At 41.4% G+C, this 14,855-nt stretch overlaps 1 protein-coding gene across 1 annotated transcript in view; it reads left to right on the plus strand.

The window, feature by feature from the left end:
• Window positions 1-14,855, plus strand: part of BTC (betacellulin) — a 102,378-nt gene that overhangs the window by 55,722 nt on the left and 31,801 nt on the right. Inside the window, exon 4 of the mRNA XM_069456976.1 lies at window positions 12,455-12,895. Within this exon, the coding sequence (XP_069313077.1) occupies window positions 12,455-12,895 (441 nt within the window). The remainder of the gene's footprint in view (window positions 1-12,454; window positions 12,896-14,855) is intronic.

Here is a 14,855-nt window from a genome sequence, read left to right on the forward strand (position 1 = left end):
GGCACAGGATGATAAGGGGCTGAGTTAATGCAACAGCATTGGAAATGGCATTGGAAATGAAGCGGGAAATCAGGCTATGAAGGGGTGGGAGTGAGGAGATAATATTTTCCATCTTTAGTTATTTCCTTCTTTCTGAGCAGGGCATTTTATAAGTGCCTGTTAAGATGGTGCAGACAGCTTGAAGCTCTTCCCTGGACAGGAATACTTTTGGAAACATTTTCTCTGTAAAGCATGAGAGACATTTACTGTTGGCAGAGCTATCATTTTGATTCACGGGGAAAAGTATTTTAGCCGTTAATAAAGGAGTTAGTTGAAAATAACTGCATTGTAAATATATCCTTAAACTGAGAAAGATGTTGGAAGTATGAAAACCGGGAGGGTTGAGGGAAGGTTTTTATAATAAATGTTTTAATTTCTTTACCGTACTATTTCCTGCTAAGTAATTTTTTAAAGAAGGGCATAATTTCTTTCTTGCCCCTGCGATGATAAGCAATGACAATTTGCAAATCTGGATTTAGGTGAACGGTTTTATTAATGAAACCACTTTAATGTCAGCATTAAAGTGGCAGAAGATTATAGTGTGCTAGATTATGTGTTGGATTCAGTTGTAAAAGACCTTGATTCTGGTTTTAATGCTGAGACTTAGGTTCTAAAACTTATTTGTACCTCATTTATAAGACAAAGGCCAGAGACAGCAATAGAAATGGATGCTCCCGAGGCTTATTGAGGCCAAAGAAGATGTGAAATGAATGAAAGGTACATAATGAAAAACTAAAATCTCAAATTATGAATATGAGGAGAAAGAGAATTAAGATTATTTAGTAACTGGAGGGGATTTTCTGTTGAATTTATCATTTTAACAGTTTGCCCAAAGAAAGGGATCTAGCAGTTAGAAGTCATTAAGATTTATAAATGTCATTTGTCATCACAGCTGGGAGTCTCTCTCTAACAGCTTTTCAGTGTAGACTACATTTAAAATCTCACCCTTCATCTTCTCAGGGCATTGACTGAAGTTAGAAAAAATCCTTTAGGTTTCCTTGTTCATGGGAATATTTACTCTGCTTAAATGAAATCTTATGTTCATATCATCGTGTCAAATCTCCATTTTGTGCCCTCAGCCACGCATTTAAAAATATATTTTAGATAGCTTAAAGATGTTGATTTGGGCTGTATCAAAATTTAACATTATGTAACTTGATAATTGACATTAGCTTATACTTGATAGATATGTAGACATTATTAAATTGTGTCATTTATGAGACCAATAGACCATGATTTGTAATAAATACACTTTAGTATTTATTTTTTATTTCTATGGGAGCAGGTAAGTATATGAATATTATGAACCACAAACCAAAAGTTCTAGGTTTTGTTTTTTTTTTTTTTGAGACAGAGTCTCACTCTGTCACCCGAGGTAGAGTGCAGTGGTGTCATCATAGCTCACTGCAGCCTCAAACTCCTGGGTTCAAGTGATCCTCCTGCCTCAGCCTCCTGAGCAGCTGGGACTACAGGTGCCACCACCACACCCGGCTCATTTTTCGGTGGAGATGGGGTCTCAGAGTCTCACTCTTGCTCAGGTTGGTCCTGAACTCCCAATGTCAAGCCATCCTCCCACCTCGGCCTACCAGAGTGCTAGGATTACAGGCGTGAGTCACCACACCTGGCCCCAAAGTTCTAGTTTTAAACTAAGTGGCAATTGGAAAATAGTCTAGAATATAGAGAATTCTCAGCCATTTGTAGGTTAATTAGGTTTTAAAATTATTCTTTAAAGGTCTGGTTTCATGGCAGATTTAAGCAGAAATGGTTTCTTAGGGACCATTTTGTCACTTTAAAACTACATTGAAGGAAGAAATCTTAACATGTGTTAGCATTTTAGGGCTGAAAAAGTTGGTTTGAGGGTATCTGGTCTTGGAATCTCCTAATCTCCAGGTTAGGAGGGAGAGGAAATTATTTGAATTTCCTCTACAACACACAGCATGTGCACTTCCAGTGCCAGAGAACTTATTATTTCCCAAGGGTATCTATTCTCTCATTAAAATTTTAGACAGATCTTTTTTATATTGAATCCAAACTCATCTGCCTCTAACGGTTAAGTCCGTGTTGCGACCACTGGGACCGAGAAGTATGAATATAATTAATTTTCCATCTGACTATTTTTCAAATATTTGAAGACATCTATCATGCAAGCCACTTCCCCTCCCGCCTGGCCCCTGTCCACTCTGCTTAAGGCTGAGCAGCCCAGGAAGAGCTGTTACGTATGAAAGAGAAGCAAGAACCCTCCCCAGTCTGGTTAAGTTTAGCAACCTATCATTTGTAAAATATATGTTCTTCCCTTTTGGGATCACTAAAAACGTATCTCTTTGTCTTTAGTTTTTTTGAACTGATTTCACATAGATTACTAAGAGCTTCCCTTTGGCTCTCCTCACCCCCTCACTGTCCAGTGCGTCTTGGAAAGTAATTCATATGAATCAAAATATTCGAATTCATCAAAGGAGCTGGGAACCCTCTTAAAATCTCTGCACTCATCCTGGGTTTTCATACCTCTTCAGGTGCTTTTTCTGCCCGTTTTGTGGTTCTTGATGGAAAAAAAGAAATCACAATATGCCTGAAATTTTTGAAAATGTGTGTGTATATGTGTATGTGATTCATGTATGTAGCAACGTTGGCACCAAGCAGTAGGCCAAGCCCCTTTTGATATTTTTGTGATGAACATAATTAGGGCAACTTTTCTGTGGTCCCAAATCATTTGCTCACACCTCAGCCCCTTCAATGCTATCTTTGCAGGTCTGGGACAGCCGAGCTCATTTGCACTTGAATGTGTGACTTCCTCTCCAGCTTTTCTGTAATTCCTAACTGAAATTATCAATTGTTACATAATTGGAATCATGTTTTTGAGTGTTTTTAATTCTCTTGAAACAGTCACCCATTTTTTAGCTTCATGAGCTCTGTTAGTGTAACATGCCTGTTTTCCTCTGATAGAAAAGTCTGTCTGTCGGTTGAGGCTGTGGAGTGAACTCCAGTCTTCCCCTACGTGGCCATCACTAATTCTAGGGTTGCATAGTTATTTTTCTCCTATGTTTTATCTTGCCTTAACTTTACAATCAATTCCTCCTGTGAGTTAAAGTTACATTCAAAGTGGTAATTCCCCCATCTTTTTCTCTATATTTTGAAGAGAGAATGATTTTTCAAGAAGGCAAGTGAAGAACTCATTAGACATACTGATTTCCCAAATGAGACTTCCAGCAGGTGGTTAGAGGACTGACCTCACCCCCCACTATTATGGGAGCTCCTCAAAGTAGTCAGAGTCAATGATTTATTACTAGGTCATGGATTTGAAGAGCGTGCTCAGCATCCAGAACTTGGGCATATACAGTAGATATAGCATAGCTCTGCCACGTATTAGCCATGTGATCTTGGGCAAGTTATTCAATTTCTGTGTTTTAGTTTCCTCAACTGTGAAATGAGAATAACAATAGAAGCTATTTAATAATTCACAATATACTTGGTGAGGATTTAAAAAATTAAAGCGCTTAGAACAGTGCCTGGTACGCAGTAAGCATCAGTAAGTGTTCGTTGCTGTTGTTATTCTAGCAGAGGAATGAGGCGCTCATGTACCCTTCACTGAAGAAATTCTTCCTCTACTTGTGGAGGTGACCTACGCAATAGTCAGGGTGGGCAGGAGCATTTACTTTGTCCAGAATGTGTGTGTCTACAGTCTGGTGAAGCATGCTACAGGCAGAGGACCCTCATGTATGATGTGTTCATTTGGGTAATACCAGCACTCCCTAACATGATGTTTGGTACAAGGTAGATATTCAGTATATATTTGATGAGCTGGAATATGGTGGCAGGAGCAGGGAGAAAATCTTTTTTTATTCAAACAATTTTGCCATTATATGGGTTAGAAAAGTATTCTCTACCTGGCCAACAATTTTGCAACATATTCCTACAATAACGTCACTTCTATTTCTATGTCTCCACCCACAACCCCATTTTTATTTGTCTTAAGGCTCACACTTTCCACAATGCTTTACAAGGTCTGCTTTCAGGACCTGAGGGTCTCACAGAGGTGTAGATCTCTACCTCTTCCTCTAGCAAGTCTGCTTCTTTCTAATATCCTGTTCCAGTGATTGCTACAACTGCACCAAATCTTGGGGTAACTTTGAGGCTGTCTTGAATATTATCATAGTAGTTAATATTGACTACTTACTATGTGTCAGGCACCACTCTGCAAGCCCTTAAATCTCCCATTTAAACTTTCAAAGAACCCTATAAGTAAGTTCTGCTATAATTTTCAATTTAGAGATGTGAAGTCTGAGTTTGGAAAAGTTCAATAACTTGCCCATGGTTACATAGCTGGTAAGGACCAGTGATTTGAACGTTATGTCTTTACTTAAGATTTAAATTTCAACACTACTTATGCTGTCCCCCCTTACTTAACTTTTTAACTTGCTTTTATTACTTATGACATTAGCAGATATAAGACATTATTGTTTAAAAACTCCTCCCAATTATTTTTTTCTTTTGGGACTTATTATAATTCTCATGGATCAATTGTTGGCCATTACATTAATCTCTAGGGAGTGCTCTATACATCCCTCCTTAATCGCAAAGGAGGAATGTTGCCATGAGTCAAAGACATAATGGCATCTTCAGAGATCCACAATTGGGCCGCTCCAAGAGGCGAAGCTTTTAGATGGAGGAACAAAGAGGCCAATGGGCTTTTCTTCCTAGTACTGTGCACTTGTGTGGAGAAGGCTCTGAGGTGTCATAGGACCAGGGTATGGCACAGAGTAAAGGAGGCAGACAGGCCAGGCCAGCTTTGCTCTATGTCTAGCGGAAATGGCTCTCTTGTCCTTGGACTTTGCATCCTCTTGAAATCTGTCTGATAAAATCCAGAGGACAGGATCAGGATGTGGCCCAGGGGGAAGGCACCAGAAGAAGGTATGGCATCCTTTAGTGTCACTCTGCTCAGCTCATTGTAGGTTCTCCAAGAACATTTACCAAACAGAGTAATCAAATGATAAACTAATTGTTCTAACAATTTAGTTGACCAGGAATTTGTTGACATTAGTGTTCTTTCTTTTGTTTCTACATTTAAATGTTTAAAGTATGTTTCTTTTTCTTGAGAACTAATCTAGAAGCTGGGAGGTATAATAAACTTGTTAATTTTTGTTATAGGCTTTTGGTCCTTAATGGAGGAAGAATTAGTAATTATGATTCTTCCTGGTAGGTTCTCTGGATTTTAGTTATATGGATTTAGAACATCCCAAGTTCAGACTCATGCAGTTTTGCAGAGTCCTAGCCTTTTTTGCTGCAGTCTGTAAAGTTGGTCCAAGATTTCTAAGGGAGTTAAATCCTTTTCTATTGTGGTCACAGTGGTCGATGCCATACCACCATCGAAGACCTCCTGCATTCAGGCTCAGGTGAGGAGGAAAGTGAATCGAGGGCCTGGAGGATTCCATTGTCAGAATCCACGTCAGCACCATCCAGAATGCATACCAGTCAGTGCATGTGTGCAATTACCTGTATTACGTCCCCTGTGATTTTATTTCACCTCCAGCTTGATAGCCCAAAAGAGAGGCCTGGTCTTATGTTAGAAAACTCTAGAATTATAAATTACAGGATCTGAGAGTGACTCCTAGTTATACCGTGTCCTACCTATGTGTCCTCGAGCAAGTGATTTAACTTACTGTAGCCTAAATTTTTCATCTTTAAGATGAAGGCAAATAACACTGTCCAGAGTTATGATGAAAATTAAATGAGAAAATGTAGAAATAGATTCTTTGCATATTATTTCCATAGAGGGGCTTTGTAACATTAGCTAGTAGAAGATACAAGCACCATCGCAGTGCTTATTTTAATAAGATTTGTACTTGTGTAACTATGAGGCAGAGAAGAAGGGCAGGTTCTGCTCTCCTGGGGTTCAGTTCTAGCCTAAGTCCTCAGCCCAGATTTTTAGTTCCAATAAAATTTTATCTCTCTTTTGGCTAGAGTGCAGGGACAGGAAGAAAGGTTACACTGAAAGCCAAAGTAGACCATAAACAAAATGGAAGGTAAGCAAGAATTGTCTCGGGCTCCCATCCTTACCCTTCTGCTGTGGTCCTTCCCTCCTCCTACTCAGCGTGCTTATCGGTGGCAAAGCTGTGAGCCTGGCATCGCAGCCAGCAGTTTTTAACGACGCTTTCTGCAGCAATCAGAAATTACCTGTCATATCTCGCTAAGTAACTGCCTGCCTCTTGTACTAAATTAGTTCCTCTTCTAATTAAAGAGAGCTAATGTCTTAATGAGTTAGCTCTCTCAGAAAACAACTTTACATTTTTTATGAGCAGCTCTAGGAACTTTACTCAGGGGAGAAAAGAATTATAATGAGTGCGACTTTTAGCAAACCAGAGAAGGTTATTTGAGCATATATTTTGTGACATGACTTGAGTTGCCCCTGAAATCACGTAGCGGAGACACCAGCCTGCTCTGCCTAAAGAGTGCTGGTCCAGACAAGGGAATATCAAGGAGTTTATAATTTAGAGCCATGACTGTCGTATTTTATCTAATATAAAATTCTATTGATTATAAGATGCAACATTATTTTATGGAAATTAAGAACATAGTTTCTTTAATTAAAAATGAAACTGCCACCAATACTTTCTTATTACGTAGAATTTTAATTTTATCCTTATCGAAAGAAATGTTTTAGAATTATTTAGACATAGGTTTTTATTATATATTTGTTTTAACTATGCATAAAAGGAGTAAACAAGCAAATAAATTGGTTGATAGCTTCTAAAAATTTTTAATTCCAAGTCCTACTTGTCCTAACCATTTTCAACTTTGAATCATTGCTATTTTTGTTTTTCCACACGATATTTTTATTTATACCTTTAAAAGTGTTGGTGATATAGCATTACTTAAAAGGATGTTCTGCTTTGGTTTACAGGATTTCCTTCTAAGCCTTTGAGACTATGCACAAGCAATAACAGCTTCATTGTAACTGCTGCCTGACAACGATGGAGATATGTTAAAGTATCAACAAGTGTGTATCTGAGAATTGATAAATTCTAAATTGGTTATGATTGTTAGGGCTATTACATTTTCAATATGTATTTTTTTAATGCATAAAGCTAAAATGAGAAATAATCATAATGCTTCATGGTTGTATATAACTTTACAGCTTCCAAAGCATTTTCCTACACATTTTCTGATTGAAATTTCAGCTTAAAACCAACATTGGCAGGAGTATCATTTTCTCTGGTGGTAGATGACGTTTCAAAAACCAGTAAGTCAATATTATTGTCCTGCAAATAATTTTCATTTTTTTGATGGAACTTGATTTTGTCTAATGTATACTACTTCATACTAATGTAATGTGGTGCCTGGATGGGATACTGGAACAGAGAAAGAACATTTGACAAAAATCAAGGACATTTAAATACAATATGGACTTTAGTTAACAGCAACACACTAATGTTGGTTCCTTAATTGTGACACATGTGCCAATTAAATAAGGTGATAAGGGTGGGGTCCTAATCTGATAGCATTGGTGGTCTTATAAGAAGAGAAAGATCTCTTTCTGAAGGGAAGATCTCTCTCTCTCCACATGCACACACTAAAAGAAAGGCCGTGTGATGACACAGTAAGAAGGTAGTTGTCTGCAAGCCAGGAATAGAGACCTCACCAGGAACTGAATCACCTTGACCTTGGATTTACCAGCCTCCAAAACTGTGAGAAAATAAATTTTTGTTGTTTAAGCCTTCCGGTCTATGGTACTTTGTTATGCAGCCTGAGAACACTAGGACACTCCATTTATTGAACTTCGATGCCTTTAGATCTGGGTTCTAGGAGTTACTCTGACACTTGGAACAGTCACTTGACGCTGTAGACCTCTATTTCTTTTGGTTAAAATTGTATAACAATACTGCCTGTCTATCTCAGCAGCTATTTTAGCATCGAATGGTTAATATATTGGAGAGTACTGTACAAATGTAGATGATAAAATATTATTAAATTAAATGAAAACTGCTTTTTCTTATCTCCCTCAAACCTAAACATAGCCAATTTAGAGAGTGATGCTGGCTTCATTTTATATGGTTTTGACTTGTTTGGACTGGTACCTTATACTTCTTGAATTTCAAAAATTACTATTTATGTGGACCGTTAGTAGGTAGTAATGCTGATGACAAAATTATTAAAGGCCATTTATAGTCATTAATAGGGACAATAATAAGAACTTTCAATATACCTGGAGGAAAGAAAGTAATAATACTAGAACAATCTACAAGCATAATATCGTATTTTATGCTCCCATTTCTGAACATTTTACATCTGTTTTAGCATTTTAAAAATACTGTATTTACAGACACATGTCAGGCATATATCACAGGGCTAACGAAACATTTCAGAAAAAAATTATGAGAAAAGTGAAAGCAATTTAAAAGTATCATTAAAGGAAAACATGTGATTATCTCTGGAAAAAGCTTAAATTCCAAGGATTGTTAGACTAAAGACATAACTGAATTGTTTGGGGGAATCATGAAGGCCATTACACTATGTTGAAGTTAAGGACAAGTATTGATGTTGTCACTTAAAACAAAAGAAGGGTGAGGAATGAGCAAGATACAAAGGTAAACATCACCTTCCTTACTGCCCCTTTTAAAATATCATTCTGCTCCCAGGAAAGCTCTTTGTAAGGAACTATTTCAGGTTCAAGCCTCTACTCCTCTCCCATTTTGCTGCTTCCTACTTCTTACCCTCTCCTTTCACTATTTCTCTTTCATGTGCCATTGGAGTCAGAAGGGAGAACAACCATGTACAGCTTTGAGGATTTGTATTCTACTTATTTGTAAGCTCATTGAACATCAATTTCTTGGGCTTAAAAGACGAATTTATTTCTTTGGGCTTTGAAAAACTAGATTACTCATTTATTTAGGCCTTCAAAACACAGTTCTTTCTGTTTACTGTGCAATAAGTTATCGTATGCTGGGTTATGTACCATTTTGGTCTCTAAAGATTTGCAGGAGGCAGGAGGAATAAAAAGTTTGGAGAAGGAGGTCAGAGTGGTGGAAGCGGGTATGCAGGGGCAAACATAGTCCCAAATCCACGGGATTTTAGCTCATGTTACTTTCCCAGCAGAGCCTTGCTCTGTCCTATTTCCTTCCCTCCATCTCAGCTCTCAGTAAGGAAGCCAGTTCTGGTTCCTACTGGTTCTTCCTATGTGCCCTGTAAAATTTAATAATAATGGAACTACTATAATTTATTGAATGATTTCTAATGTATTAGATTTTTTCCTTGGAGATATATATTATTGTCAATCATAAAATCTGTGCAAGTCATGACCATCATATTTTATAGATGAGGAAACTGAGGCTCAGAGAAGTAATTAATTAGTGATTCAGACATTCAGTGACACCACTCCAATTTGAACAGACTAAGCAGATGCCAAAACCAGTTGCGCATAATGGTCCAGCTCTGTTGTCTCACCCAGAGGAGTGACTGTACTGATGGGAATGAGATCAAGTAGGAGAAGATGAAGCCAAGGCATCAAGTGTATTAAAGAGGAGTGTTTAGGGGCTTGCCATACTTTAGCATTAAAGTTATGCCACTTGGGTGCTTGCCTACTTAGCCTACAATGAGGGCCACCAAAAAAGCCCAGATTTTTTTTTTAATCAGAAGTTTCTTTGTGAAGTATGTACGAATATAGCCAAAGAAAAAGATCATAATGGTGAACTAAAACTAACAGTTATAATATCGTACAAATGATTATCTTTGAGATTTATGAAACTAGTCTTAATCTGCCATTTAAAAAAGATAGCCCATCAAACAGATTTAGGCACACATATGAAAAATAGATCTCCTAAAGACTGAAGAAGAAGGTATAATAAAGTAGGCAAGAAAGAGAAGAAATAACAATAACCCTCTCCTCACACAAATTTGATTATAAAACAAAATTACCTGTGTACAACTTTTGAGCAGTGATTTTCCATTGTCATTTCCTTAGAGACTAATTCAGTAGTTTCATATAGAATATTTGAAAGTTCTCTCTATATACTATACAACTAATCTTTAATAATCCACAGTGCATGAGTTTATCATTACTATAAAACATCATAATTTTTTTATCATTTTCATTCACCCACTCTTATTAAATCAAATAATATTAGTGCCCACTAGGAAATCTTCCTAGACTACTGAATGCCTTAAAGTCATAATTCTGAGAATACTTGTTGACCTAGAATGAATACATTCCATCATCACATGGGTGTCTGTGTATGTGCTATGTTCCAAAAGTAACTACAAGTTTGTTTTGTCCTGTCTAGAGGAGGAGGAGGAGGAAGAATGTCCCTGCTGGAGGCTGCTCTGTGTGGGAAGAGAAAAAGGCTGAAGCTTAAAGTCCCTTGAAAGGAATCTACTAAAGCCTCATACCAGATTTGGGAGAACTGGTTATACCTGCCTAAACCTGGCACAGGAGAGACACCACTCCATTTCTGGGGATACTACTTCTACTCTGTGACTCTGGTATAACTTTGATCAATTCTTCCCTTAGTAAGAGCTCAGCTTACAATCTAAATGGAGACACAACGTGAATGAGGACCCAGGAAGATCAATTCTTACCTTCTACCATTCCAACTTAATGGTTAGATTCCAAATGTACCTTCCCCCACAAGCAAGAGAGAGAGGAGAAAAAGAAGGAGAAGGAGGAGGAGGAAGAGAGGGAGGAGGGGGAGAAGGAAGAGGGAGGGAAGGAAGGAGAGAGAGAGAGGAAGGAAGGAAGGAAGGAAGGAAGGAAGGAAGGAAGGAAACGAGAGAGGGAGGGAAGGGAAAGAAGGAAGAAAGCAAAGGGAAAATCTCCTGACTTTGACAGGATTGGACCCCTGGTGCCAGAAAATTTGGAAGGCATGTTCTCAGGACTACTTATTTTATTTGTGGCAGTAAATAAAGCCCCCCGGGGAAGGGTATTAATTTACCTGGCCTATTTAGTACATTAAATTACACTATTTCGTACTCTAGTGGCCTGAAAAAGTTAATTTACCCTTTGACTGGCATGAATGATGAATACTCACACCAAGTCCTGGCACTTTACAATACTCAATAGAATATTTTTTTGTTTAGATGTGCTTTATTTTTTATTAGTATTTATGGAAACGGAAGACAAAATTGTAGCATTCTGTTGGGGCTAACAGGACAGCTGTTGGCTAGGCTAGGGTGTCATCTCAGAATGAGAGATGCTAAACTTAGGGCATTGGTACTGAGAGAGGGAGAGACTATCAGAAAGAAAAAAGGGAGGGTAGAAGTGTTGCGAGGGACAGAGATAATGCTAAAATCCCTTGGCTTCCCGTGCTTCTGCTCTTTTTATCTGGGGTACAGTAACTTTCTATCCATCAACCTCAGGTTTCTCTGAACTCCATGGCCGCCCTCTCTACCAATGCTTTATGAGCTGTCATGTGGGGCTAGAATGGGATTCTGAAAACGAAGAGCTGGTTTTTATTCCTCTGGATGTATCAGTTGCCTGGGGCACTAAAATAATTTGAATCGGTGTTGAAATGAAATGTCACTTATGGAAGAAAAGCGCTTAACAATTTGTTTAATTTAAACAATGGGATGGGGAGGAAGAGGCAGACACTTGAACCGCATTTCGTATGTGCCATAATGTTTCATTCGTGCAATAACTTTTCTATGCTACAGAAATACAACTTCTGATTGAAGGGACATAATTACTCATATTAATCTTATAAGAGGAACATATATTAGCACAAAAACAGCTCTACTCTTTAGTTAGTTTAGAGGCAAATATGTTAATCACATAAGGTGAAATTGGATGCTGCTTTCTTTCTTTGAAAGCCGTGGGGACGTCTTTGTGTTCCAGAAATTGCTTGGCACAGAACCTCTGGAGTCTACCTTTCCATAAAGAGGCGGTGTGATGAAGCAGAGCTAGGGCTTGGCAAGCCACAAGCAAACAACGTTCTCCTTATTTTTATAGATCCAACTAATATTCAGAGAATAGTAGAGTAAATGAATCAAATAAATGAAAATACAATGAATAAATAAGTAGGTGGATAAACGAAATTTCTAAAGTAGAGCCTAGTGAGCCCAGACCTCCAGATATTCCACAAATTATTAGAAGACAACGCACACTGAAAACTAAGGCACTAGCTTCAAGACTTTTAAAGACGACAATGACTTTTGAAATGCCTGCACGTGTCACAGAAAGGCTTGTAAATTATCAAATGCCTGAGGTTCACTACAGTGAATGGTGGCTCTGGTCTCTCTGTGACACTAACGATCCGCTGAAATAAGGGAAGCTGGAGTTTCAGAGCAAGTTCGGGGCTCTGATTCTCCGTCGGTGGGTTCCGAGGGTTTGGCCCCGCGTGCAGGCGGGGCGGGCACACCTGCACCCCTCCACGTGGACTCTCACGTCGTCCTTCCTACCTTGTTTACTCCCCAGGGGGAGGGACATGAACAGTCAGGTACGACCCAGCAGGGGGAGCGGGTGAGCCGGCCCGAGGGCAGCCCGAATCTGTCCTTGGGTGTGGGTCTGGGTGTGGGGCAATTTGGGTGGGAGCAGCACGGAGGCTGCCACCACCGAGTCCCGTGCCTCTGCCGGGCCGTGTGAGGAGCGGGATAAATAGGAGGCGCCTCCGCCCCGCGACACCCGCGGAGCCCGCGCGCCCCGGGTGTTTCCCTGCCCGGCGGCCAGGGTGCCAGCCCGAGTGGTTTCGTTTCCTCCTGGCTCTGGGACTGGTTTCCAGGCACCCGATCGGGCGCCCGGGGCCCGGGAAGGGGGCGCAGAAGGCGCAGGGACACTCGTCCGGGGCTGCCCAGCCCTGCAGAGCGGGGTGGATGGACCGGGCCGCCCCGGGCAGCGGCGCCGGCTCCCTGCCGCTGCTGCTGGCCCTTGCCCTGGGTAAGTGGCGCTCTGGGCTCGGGAGCCCAGAGGAAAGTTTGGGCTGGAGTGGCGGGGAAGGCGACCCCCGAACCGCGCCGGCGGCATCCGGACACCAGGGCGCGCTCCGCGGGCAGGTGCGGTCGGAGAACTTTGACGACCCGACCCGGAGAGCGCCCGGTTGGGGATCCGGCAACTGGGCAGCCACCTGCACCTGTCGGAGGCTGTCCCCGTGCGTGCGGGAGGCCCGAGGGCGGAAGGGAGCCCGGGCCCCGCTGCCGGTGCAGAGCGGACGGCCAGGCGGCGCCCGGCGGGTGCTGTCGCGGCCGGGGGGGCGCTGTGCCTGCGAGTGGGGAGCCCACGTGGGGGTAACAGACCCAGCAAGACACCCAGCAGGACGCAGAGGAAAGGGAACTCCTTGACTTCAGATGCTGGCAGGGAGTGAGGAGATGTGGGACAGCAATTTCTTGGTGTGCGAGACACAGGTGGGGGACGTCGCCGGAGAGACAGAGCTGGCCGTGACCTGGGAATGAACTGGCACGCCTGTGCTTTCGCTGGGGCAGTTGAGAGAAGCAGGAGGAGAGGAGACTCACTTCTGGGCCCTGAATCCCCCGTTGCTGAGAGGGAAGCCCAGGAAAAGGGAATGGCATATTTTATTGACCACACTGTGGATGAAAAACATAAATGTTTGGAATCTATTACTTCCTATTTTAAGGAGAAATTGTGGAAGGATAAACTTTACTTCAAAGGTTAAATCTTGGGTTGTCAGTTTAAGGACTGCTGGATGTGATCACCTGGTGTGAGGGCAGAGTGGATAGTGGGAGAGGTAGAAGGGTCCCTGGAACCGTCTAGAGGCTCCCAAGCCCTCCTTAGGGGTCAGTGCCCACGCAGGAGAGCTGGAACTTCAGATGCAGCTGGAAGCAAGGCTCCTTGCACCCTCCCGGCTGCAAAGTAGCAAGAAGGCTTCCAGGTGGGAAGACCCCGCACGGTGGAGGCGCACCCTCTGCATCATGGCCATTGGGGGAGGGGAGGGAGAGAAAACCAGTGATATTTTCCAGTCTTAGCCGGGGTGGGGTGTAGCGACATCTAGGCTGGGGGCATTTAATGTGGGAAGAGGAGTGTCTCCACAGGTGAAGTGTCACCATGCTATCTCTCTGACCTTCAAGCCTAGGAAGAGGGCACCACAAATGAAAAGGATGGGAATTTCTCTTATGGAGGAAAAGGAGGTGGAATCTAAAGCAAAACTTTCATTTGGCTGTGTCCTTGGAGTAAGAGAGGTGGCTAAAAAGGTACTGTAAACTGGGGGTTGGTGGTGGATCCGATTTAGGACCAAGGTTAAAGAAAACGGACTCATTTAACAAACCCCACAGAGGAAGAAGTCAGTAACAATTTAGTGGCAGAGTGATGTGATGAAGAAGAATAATAGGGCTGAGACATAGCTCTAGAAAGGGTACTGATGCTTTTGCCAGCATCCCTTGGACGTAGCTGGTATCTTCTTCCTCCACCTTGTCTGGAGTGTTCAACAGTCAAGGTGTTCATGGAGAATCTGCCATGGTCGGCAAGATGCTGGAGTATGTAGAAATGGGAGTGTGAAGAGGACTAAAAAGATTCCTAAGACCTGATTACTGCCCTAAAAAAATTTACGTTGAATTTAGGAATGCAAGACCAACAATATGAAACAACTAGAGAAAAATTTGTGAAACCAGAAAAGTAGAGCTCAAGAATGGGGGGTAGAGCAGTAGAGCAGTGGAGAGAGCATGCATGGAAGCTGTGTGGGAGTGCCTTGGGGCTTGAGTAGGATTTGAAATAGTAGAGAAGAAAGGGGGAAAAGAGACAAGGGAGAAAGCAGTTAGTGAAGGGTTGGTGAATGGAATGAGGGTACTTTACTGGAAAGACAGGCGATCAGCCTGTTAGAAAGTAGAATTTCTGAGAGGCACACAGATTACCAAGAACGAAAAAAAGCCATGTTAACATACTTGGA

The sequence above is a fragment of the Eulemur rufifrons genome, chromosome 24 (genome assembly GCF_041146395.1).
Source record: "Eulemur rufifrons isolate Redbay chromosome 24, OSU_ERuf_1, whole genome shotgun sequence".
NCBI lineage: Eukaryota > Metazoa > Chordata > Mammalia > Primates > Lemuridae > Eulemur > Eulemur rufifrons.